Below are 10,883 nucleotides of genomic sequence, written 5' to 3' on the forward strand. Positions count from 1 at the left end.
TTGATACAAAAATAGATATAAATATATTTGGTATGAATCCCTCCATATACAAACGTTTTTTAAAATCATTATGTCAATCCAAAATTAACCAACTAACTCCAAGATTTAAGGAATTAACTTGAAATTAATTGCGAATAAATATTGGTTTATAAGCTTTTATTAGTTTTGCCGATTATTTTTTCAAATCTGAAATTATTCTCATATTCAATATATTGAATATTTCAATATTCAATATTTATATTTTACGGAAACTGATATCATTCCTAATCATTTTTAAAATATATACCATAATTTCGTGTATAAGAAACTTTTTAGAAATTTATAAATGATTCGTAGTTTTTAAAGTCAAACTATTGTATTTTTTATTTATTTTTATTATATTTTATTTTTTATATACTAATGTCATTTATATTATTTATTGTGTTTCTTTTTAAACTCTATTCAAATTTATATTCTGTTTTATAAATTATTTACAATATATTCAAATTTATATTATGTTTTATAAATATATATATTAATTTTAAATAATTAATAGAAAATGTTTTAAACAAACTTAACTCCTATTGATAATATAAATTTTTATATATTTTTTAACCGTGGTTCTCACGGGTTGTAACCTAATATATATATATATATATATATATATATATATATATATATATATAATACTATATTATAAAGCATATTAGTCATATATTAAATTTTAAGAGGTATAAGATACAAAGCCGTTTGTACAAATTAATTATGCATAACAAAATCATTAATATTTACCAAAACTTTGAAGACTTGAATTAAAGAAGGTTTTTAAAATTTAATTTGGAACAAAATGACTATTTTAAAATGTATAAACACACAATACAAATATAAGTTCTAAACATAAATATTTTAATTAAAAGTGGTAATTTTTTTATTACATAATAACTAATAATAAAATCTAATAATTATTTCACAGTAAAAAAAACTATTAGCCAGAAGATCTATGTATCGCAGCTGCTTTGCATGTGCACACTTCTAGTATATATATATATATATATATATATATATATATATATATATATATATATATATATATATATATATATATATATATATATATATATATATATATATTATACTGTAATTTAAATAAAAAGTTTGTTATGTAGTTAGTACACATATTCTAAATCCTAATCCATGATATTTAGATACTAAAAATTTCAACTGGTAATTTTAAAATATTAAGATCATAAACTAGGATACTCGATAACCACATGTATAGCCGTGAAACTTGATGGTGATTTACGAAGTCCAAAAGGACAAGACCGAGTTTAGGATTCGGTTTTATAATCAGATTTGAGACCAGGATCACAAATAACTTGTCTCATACCCTTCATGTTTTCTATCCCTAAATATGTGTATGTTTTTTTAAACAAAGGGTGTCCGATAGTCATAGAAATCAAGTATTTAAATGTTACTGAAGCTTCTTAATAAATATGTCCGATTCTAATTTGAGTAAATTTATTTAATTATCTTCCCACCATTAATGTAAAGTTCAGGGGTGAAAAACTACTTTGGCAAGATATGTTTGTTTGTAACGCCTATGAAATATTCCTCCTTTGAGTTGGGTAATGTTATGTATCTATCCTAATAAATGAAGGTTTTTTTGCCACTTGTCATACTCTCATTCAATTTGTCACATGTAATTTTATGGTAATTTTACATTAATTTTTATTCTACTTGTCATTTTATGGTTTTTCTATTTTATTAAATGTCAAATATTATTTAAATCTAATAATAAATGTATATCAATTTCATTAATGGACTTTCCTTCTAATTTCAAAATTACTAAATTAAAGTTTCATTAATTTCATTTATTTATTTATTTAAATTATTTGTTTAAATTAAAAAAAAAAACACTTTAATTTTTATAATTCAATATTTTTCTCACTTTTCTTATAAATTCAAACTTCTCAAATATTTTAAATTTTATATTAATTTTTTTTTAAATAAACTCATGTAATACATGGGTCTCATACCTAGTCTGTTATTTAATAATTGTCAATACTAAATACATATATTATTTAAGTAAAGAAGGATAAAACCTAAATTAAATATGCAGCAAAATCTGTGATTTGAAGCAAATACATATATTTATAAGTTTTTAAAATGTTATGGGTGGAATTGTTTGTTTAAACAAATATTTCTAGAGGCATTAGCATTATATTGAGAAACACATGTTAAAATGGCCAAGAGATTTTACATGTTTTACAAATAAAATGAATAACATGTTATTTTCCTTTTATATGCCGGCTATATAACGCGCGTACAAAGGGAACTCGAAATGGATATATAAGACACGCCAAAACTTTGAAAAAAAAATTCAGAGCTTCTTCTTTCTTTTTGAACAACTCTGGAGCTTATTCTATAATGGCGTTTTCTTCCATTTCTTGGTCCTTTACAATATTTTTCATAATTTTGCAGATGTTAATCATGTTATGGAGTGGTAGCTGGCATGCTAATGGATGCTATACCTCCATCTTCAGCTTCGGTGACTCCTTAACAGACACCGGTAATTTAAAACAAGTGGCCTCCATAACCGACGGGTTCTTTCCTTTTCTTCAGCCGCCTTACGGTGAAACCTTCTTTCATAAACCCACTGGTCGTTGCTCAGATGGCCGACTCATCATTGATTTTCTAGGTAACTCCTCTTCCTCTATGTGTGTGTAAACAATACTATCTACTAAACGTTTCTAGGAAGAAAATAATGCATGCACTTGGTGAATGACTACATTGTTTTTTGGTTTAATTATGAAGCTGAGAGTCTCGGGTTGCCATTGGTACGACCATTTCTGCATGACTGTGACAGTGTCATTGAGCCGGGACAAGGAGTTAACTATGCTGTGGTGGGCGCGACAGCATTGAATTCATCGTTTCTTGAAGCAAGAGGAATTGTTAATGATTTGACAAATGCCTCTTTAGGAGTTCAGTTGGCATGGTTTAAACAATCATTAGCTTCTATTTGCAGCAACGTTTCAGGTAACCAATTAAGCAGTTGTAGTCTATACTCTATACAACAAGGTTCTACAATATACCATATTTGCAGCCATATGGGTGGAATTATATCACTTGATATTAAATTAACATTGTTCAGTGTTTTTAATTGTTGGCAGATTGTAGAAACTTAATTGGACGTTCTTTGATCTTAGTTGGAGAGATTGGCGGAAACGATTACAACTATCCGATAACAGATGGAAAACCCATTGATGAGGTCGAACCATTCGTTCCTCTAGTAACTGATACCATCGTCTCAGCTGTCGATGTAATTAGAAGCTACTCAACTCATACAAAACACATTTTAAATCATCAACATCAACATCACGCCCAAGTTAAAATGTCTTTCAAATACAGGAATTGATTCAGATGGGGGCACAAACACTGGTCGTTCCAGGAGAATTTCCACTTGGATGTTCTTCTCAATATTTAACAATACGTGGTTCCGAAAGTGAAGAGTATGATAGCACAACAGGCTGCCTCATCAAGTTCAATAAATTTGTCGAATACCACAATGAACTGCTGCAAACGAAACTAAATCAGCTTCGAGAGCTTCATCCCAATGCCATCATCATCTACGCTGACTACTACAATGCTGCCATGCAATTTATCCGTTCTCCAGATAAATTTGGTGCATAATATATATGTGTTCCGAAACTAACTTGAATCATTTTCTGCATCTCAAATATTAATGTGATTTCATGTCTATATTGTCCATTAATGGCATTGTAGGATTTACAAATGGTGCTCTGAAGGCATGTTGTGGAGTTGGAGGTCTGTATAACTACAACAGATCATCTCAATGTGGATTGCCGTATGTGCCTGTGTGTGATGATCCGAATACGTATGCTGTGTGGGATGGAATACACTATACAGAAGCAGCATACAGAATAATTTCCGACAGTTTATTTCAAGGGCCATACACTTGGCCCCAGTTTAATTTGGTGTGCCCATTTCATTCGGTGGCGAGCTCATAGGAATATGTATGCTAATATGTAATCTAGATATTTGCTCAAATCCTCCTTAATAAATAAAGAACTTTTTGCCACTTGTCATCTTCTTAGACATTTGTCCACATGCCATTTTCTTATAATTTAGGTTTTCTTTTTACATAGTCTAGAAAAATTACACCCTGGATTTTTTAAATAAGGAAATTTTTTCAGAGTTAAAAATATTGATTCCTAATTTATGGGGATTAATTTTGTGGAATTGATTTGGAGGAATGATTTAGGTAATTTTAAATGAATATAAGTTCAAAGCAATTAATTAATATCATAACCAAGACACGTAATTTCTTTTTTTGCTTTTTCATATATGTCATATATGTGCATTAAAATTTTACTATTTACCGTTTTGACAATTCATATTTCTAAATAAGTGAGTTTGTACGTACGTTTATTGAATTGTTCCTTGTAATATTTCACATTCATTTCTTTCAATAGTTATCTTTATTAGTATATATAGATTGAAATACTTACGTATTCATCATTTAAGTTTTATTTAATATGAAATTATACTTTAAAAATGTTTAATGTTTAAACCTTGATCAAAACCCGTGTAACACACGGGTGTTACACCTAGTGCGATATTATTTGGTAGTTTCATGAACTGAATAGATGAAGTCATGAAGTGATGATAATTGTTTGCTTCACGAAAGGCGTTATAATGCAATGCCACCACTTGTAAATACATTATACATATATGCAGATTATATAGATACACTGCTTCTAAAAAAAACTAAACTCTTTTTTTCCAATATTCAAGTGTCTTAGAGATCCTTCAATGTGATCTTTTTTCAAAAGTTAATGATATTCAACTATTTGTTATTTATAAAATATTATTTAAGTTTACAAGTAAAATTTTTGTTTGATAAAATTTTGGTTTACTCAATATCTATAATTAAACTTTAAATGTCTATTTTTTGAATAATTAATTAAATTAATTTTAATTTGTAATGGTTATATAATATTTTTATGTCTTTCAATTTTTATATAATATTTTTTGGTAATATTTTTTAATTTTCTTTTTCATTAAGTCCATATCCTTTTGATCTCTATTATATTTATTTAATAAAGCATTATGATCAAGTAATTTTCTTTTTAAAAATAGGACATACGATTAAAAAAATACAAAAAGATATTGATTAGCTTTATAAAACATAGGAAGAAGCGAAATTATAAAATTATAAAAAGTTTTCAAAAAAAAAAAAATACATTAGTGATGATAGAATTGTATTAATAAGTTCTAATAAAGGTTGTTAAAATCAAGACTGTTTCTATATAGGATTGTTTTTTGTTTTAAAAGATTGGGATCAGGATTTTAATATTCTAAGAAAAATAATATAATTATAGGTTTAAAATAAGAAAAATACAGTCTTCATTAACAATTTTGTTGTTTAAAAGTTATAAAAGGTGTAAAAATTAGTGACAACTTCATATACTCAAAATATGTCACGTAAATATTTTTAGTAAAAGAATACCAATAATAAATCATTTTTTTGTGTATGCTTTGAGAACAACAAATATTTAGGCGGTAAAAACATACCAATAAAAGTTATAAACAGTTGGAAATAAAAGCATACCCTTAGGTGTCATTTTTTTTACTTCTTGTGTTTTGTGTGTGCTTTGACAACACCAAATATTTAGGAAGTGCATTTGTTTTTCTTGATTTTGTTGGTTGAAAAAAATGGTCATTTATGTATGCCTAAATGTAACCAATAGGCAATCCAAAGTTACAACAAGAAACAAGTAGCACTGAGGCAACAAGTAGCAAGAGATTCCAACAACAAGCAACAAGTAGCAAGAGACTTGAATTAGAGAGTACATACAAAATGTAAAAATTACATGTTGATTGAACAGCTAAAGGAAAGAAAGTATCCTAGATTCCTTTAGTCTTTTTCAATCCCAAATCCAAACTAAAGAACATGTAATCTATTGAGTTAAAGACCATGTATTCAGAATTTCAAAATATGGTTGGATTAGATTGGGTCTGATCCTATGATCCCAATCTAGATCCTACAATCATATATCAAAAATGATGTTATTACAATCCAACATATTTTTTCAAGGTGAGATTTTTGGATTTTAAGGTCTTAAGATGAGGATTATGATTTTAACAACATTGTTTTTTATTATATATAAATCATCAACATAAACCACAATTATAAAGATCTTATATTTAAATTTAAATCTTTTAATAAAATAAACAATTTATTGACTAACAAAATGTTTTTGTAGCCTTCGTTTAAGTATTTTACATTGTAAACTTATAGGTGTAATATCATCAAAAAAAAAAAGATGTTACTTCATGTAATTAAATAATGATTTTTTGATGTTCTTTTTAAAAAAATAACATTATTAAATATTTTTTTTTATGTTATGTTTTGAAAAAAGCATCAAATGAAAACTAGCTATATCCAGGGTTTCTATAAACACTAACATACTTCAAACTTTTGGAACAGGGAGATTCTCTGCAGCAATTATGAGATATAAACATGAATGCGTAAAAACTCAAAATACCCTCATTAATTGTTTTGCTATTTTAATTTTAATTTTATTGTACTTTTGATTTTATTCTAAGTATTTATTTATAAAATGATTGTTTATTGATATTTTTAAATTGATTTGTGTAGATTGTGAACATGTGAAAATTTACATAACTTGTTTGTTTAAAATCAATCTATTAACCTTCTTTGAATGTTTATTTTTATTTTCAGATGAATCGTGATTATTGGATGTACAATACTTCACGTTTTTCTCAATTTTATATAGAGGGTGTTCAAACTTTTATTAGGGTTGCCGAAGAAAATCGCTTAGAAAAAGGAAGCGGATCGATTTGTTGTCCTCGTAACGTTTGTAAAAACTTTAAAACGTTTAATTCTCCCGAAGAAATAGAGTATTATTTCTTGCAAAATGGTTTTGTTCCTAATTACACTTGTTGGTCAAGACATGGAGAAACACTACTTGATTGTAGCACATCCTCGAGCAATTTACATATTAATAATAGTACATACAACAAAGATTCATATGTTGTTGATGATGATCACCATTCAAATGATCCTAATGACAATTTCAATGAAATGTTCGATGACATGGAGGCTAATATGGGTGATATTGAACAAGAAAATTTACATGGCCTATTTGAAGAAGCAAAGACACCGTTATATAGCGGTTGCAAATTTATGAAACTTGATGTTGTATCGAGATCAGAAGGATGAGGAAACAATTTGATGCATTTTCACGAGTTGCAAGTATCAATGTTGTGTTGGGAAAAAAATTGTGTTGATAAAGATGCCCTTTGGAAAAAAAAAAAGTCAATTTTTTTTAATTGCCTTACTGGAGACATTTGGATGTTAGACATTGTCTAGATGTTCTGCATATTGAAAAAAACGTATGTGAGAGCATGATAAGCTTATTATTAGGTATGATGCATAAAACTAGAGAGTTTAATATCCGAAAGGACATGGTCGAGATGGGGATACGTGAAGATCTTGCTCCCGAACAGAGTGCTAACCGTGTTTATCTCCCAGCTGCTTGTTATACTACATCCAAAGAAGAAAAAATAAAGGTTTGTCAATTTTTACATGATATTAAGGTTCCATCAACTTATTCTGCAAACATTAAAAGATTTGTGTCGATGAAAGACTGTAAATTGTTTGGAATGAAGTCTCATGATTGTCATATTTTGATGACACATATGATTCCTATCGCAATTCGTGGAATTTTACAAGATGACGTCCGACATTCTATCACTAGGCTTTGCTTGTTTTTAACAACATTCACTCAAAGGTTATTGACGTAGAAGATTTGGATAAATGGGAGAAACACGTTTATGTTACACTTTGTGAATTAGAGATGCACTTTCCACCCTCATTTTTTTATATAAAGGTTCACTTGATATCTCACATCGTACAAGAGATTAAGGCTTATGGTCCCATATTCTTACGGTACATGTACCCTTTTGAAAGATACATGGGTATCCTAAAAGGTTACGTAAGGAACTGTAATCGACCTGAGGCCTGAGGACAGTATTGTTGAAGGGTATACTTTTGAAGAGGTGATTGAGTTCTGCCAAGGTAATCCTATTAATAATATATTACAGTTATAAACATTTATAATATATTACATATAATATAATAATTTATTTTTTTTATAGGCTATATGAAAGATGTCGAAAGTGTTGGTGTTCCTAAAACTCGTCATTTAGGTCGACTTGAAGGTAAGGGAGGAGTCGGTTTGAAAATAACCATGCTAACTTATGAAGAGTTACAAGTTGCACATTTAGTGGTCCTAAAATACATGAAATGTCTTACTCCATACATTGATGAACACATGGACATGTTGAAGTAGAAATACCCGGGCAAGGAACAAATGCGGTACATAAACAATCATAATAAAGAGTTTTCAAGGTGGCTGAAAAATAAGGTAGCAGAAACCAATGTTGATGAAACTGTGAAAAGATTGGGACATGGGCCAGATTGTAGAGTTAAATCTTATCAAGGGTATGACATTAACGGGTATATCTTTTCCACCAAAGATCAAGATCAAAAAAGTACAATGCAAAATAGTGGAGTTACAATGATAGCATCAACGACCGAATTCGACAGACGAGATCATGATACTTTGATAAGAATAGCCAGAGATTCTTATTACGGTGTTATACAAAATATTTGGGAGTTGAACTATTTTAACTTCGTTATTCCCGTGTTCAAATGCAAGTGGGTGAATAACGTACTGGTGTTCAAGTTGACAAAGATGGTTTTACACTTGTCGACCTTACAACTAATGACTATACATCTGAACCATTCATTCTCGCAAAACATGTCACACAAGTTTTCTTTGTCAAAGACCCGAGCAAACAAAAAGAGCACATTGTCTTATAAGGTAAACGACAGATTCTTGGTGTTGATAATGTCGTTGATGAGGAAGAATACGACCACTTTGATGATCTACCACCATTTTCGGTTGGTATTGAACCTAATAATTACAATAATGTCGAACGCACAACATTTGTACGATCTAACATTGAAGGGACATACGTTGATTAAGGGCATGAATGGGGTTTTTCTTATGCATTTTTTATTATTGTGGTTACATGATTTTTGTATCAAATACTATCTATTGATAGAGTAATTACAATATTGTCCTTATCTTTTGATAATTACTATGTTTCTATATTAATATCCATTCATAAAATAACAATCTCGAACTAAATTATAGTAGTTGTTTTAAGTAAATACAATGAATAACATTAAATATATACTTATGGTCTGCATTGGATAACATTAAAATGTATCAATAAGAGTGTAAAACTTTTACTTGTTTTGTTAACAAAATAGACAACTAAGACTTTTACTTGTTCTGTTAACAAAATGGACAAATGCACTTTCAGAAAAAGGTAACATACTTATAACTTCAAAAACCGCCTCAACAAATCAAGAAACCGCCTTAAAATATATACAAAATAGCTTTAAAAAGTATTTATAACAGCATCAAAAGATAAACAACATACATAAATAGCACTAAAAAAACAAAAAGCATTAAAAAATCATATAACCGCCCCAAAAAGCACCAAAAGAATAGAAATAGCATCAAAAAAATGTTGTAACAAATCAAAAAATTATCCATATAAGAAATGGCATCAAAAAATAGAAAAAAACCTCAAAAGATTCAATAAATTACCAACCATTCGCTATAATATTTATCTACGAGTAAGGTTAAATCTTAATTGATCACACGGATCGTGTTCTTGATAGAGTTTTAATTAAGAGAAGAGAGTTTTGTATTTTTTATTTTTCAGTTTTAAAAGCCTCAAGAAATAACTTTGTACAATCTTATTCTTATAAATGAATTTAGATCGTTCACCTTGGTACAATCTTCCAGGTATATCATAAACCATAGGCACTAAACCATATATAAAGCGTAAAGGATTGATTCAAAATGATGTTAATGGGATCTTCACTGTTACACCTAAGTTACCATACACCATAAACCCGTAGCTTTCCAAAACTCCAAATCAAATCCATAAACCCTAAACCATAAACTGTAGACACTAAATCATATATAAACTGTAAACCCTAAACCCTGAAGCCTAAAACCTAAAACCTAAACCGAAGGAACCAATCTTCTTGGTATATCATCTTGCATTGTACCAAGGTGAATGACCTAAATTCGCTAAAAACATGTTGTCGGGAATAACGTATGCAATTTACGGAATACCACCCATCACCGCCACCGCCGCCACTGTCACTACCAGTACCATCGCCGCCTCCAGCACCACCACCGATACCATCACCCACCAGTGCCATCGCCGCCTCCACCACCACCACCACCGCCGCCGCAACACCACCGCCACTACCCAACACCATCATTGCCGCCACCTCCACTACCATTGTTGCCACCACCACCACCAACCACCATCGTCGTCGCGGCCTCCACGACCAATAAAAAGAAAAAGAGGTCAACGCGGTATTGTTGCATTCAAGAAAAATTATCATCCTGAACAGTATAATGTTAAGTTCAATGAGAATAATATCCCAAATGGTGGCATGTCAACCCAATTTATGTCTTGGTTTGGTATGAATGTTCAACAAAGGTTTGAAGATCCGGGTAAAGTTAAAGATAAATATTTTGACGATTTATGGTTGGAAGCCAATGTATTATATTTTAATTTATTATGAATATGAATAACTTGTTAGTTAGTTATTATGTTTAACATTTTTTGTTTTGAAATTGTAGAAGCAGTGGAATATCGAGTCCGATGACATGAAAGATTATATGAAGAGGAAAGTTGTGAAACTTGCATCAAATTTTAAATCAAGGCTAGTTTCAAATTTTGTAAATAAAGAATTAAAT

At 29.4% G+C, this 10,883-nt stretch overlaps 1 protein-coding gene across 1 annotated transcript; it reads left to right on the plus strand.

Moving 5' to 3' along the window:
- The first annotated feature begins 2,357 nt into the window (after positions 1–2,357).
- LOC145086923 (GDSL esterase/lipase At1g28590-like) lies at positions 2,358–4,078 on the plus strand. The gene is made up of 5 exons (XM_079024775.1): positions 2,358–2,677; positions 2,794–3,015; positions 3,150–3,298; positions 3,388–3,661; positions 3,763–4,078. The coding sequence occupies exons 1-5, from the start codon at positions 2,407–2,409 to the stop codon at positions 4,005–4,007; spliced, it is 1,161 nt and encodes a 386-aa protein (XP_078880901.1). The 5' UTR covers positions 2,358–2,406; the 3' UTR covers positions 4,008–4,078.
- Positions 4,079–10,883: the final 6,805 nt, after the last annotated feature.

The sequence above is a fragment of the Lactuca serriola genome, chromosome 2 (genome assembly GCF_051521515.1).
Source record: "Lactuca serriola cultivar US96UC23 chromosome 2, Lser_US96UC23_V15, whole genome shotgun sequence".
Lineage (NCBI taxonomy): Eukaryota > Viridiplantae > Streptophyta > Magnoliopsida > Asterales > Asteraceae > Lactuca > Lactuca serriola.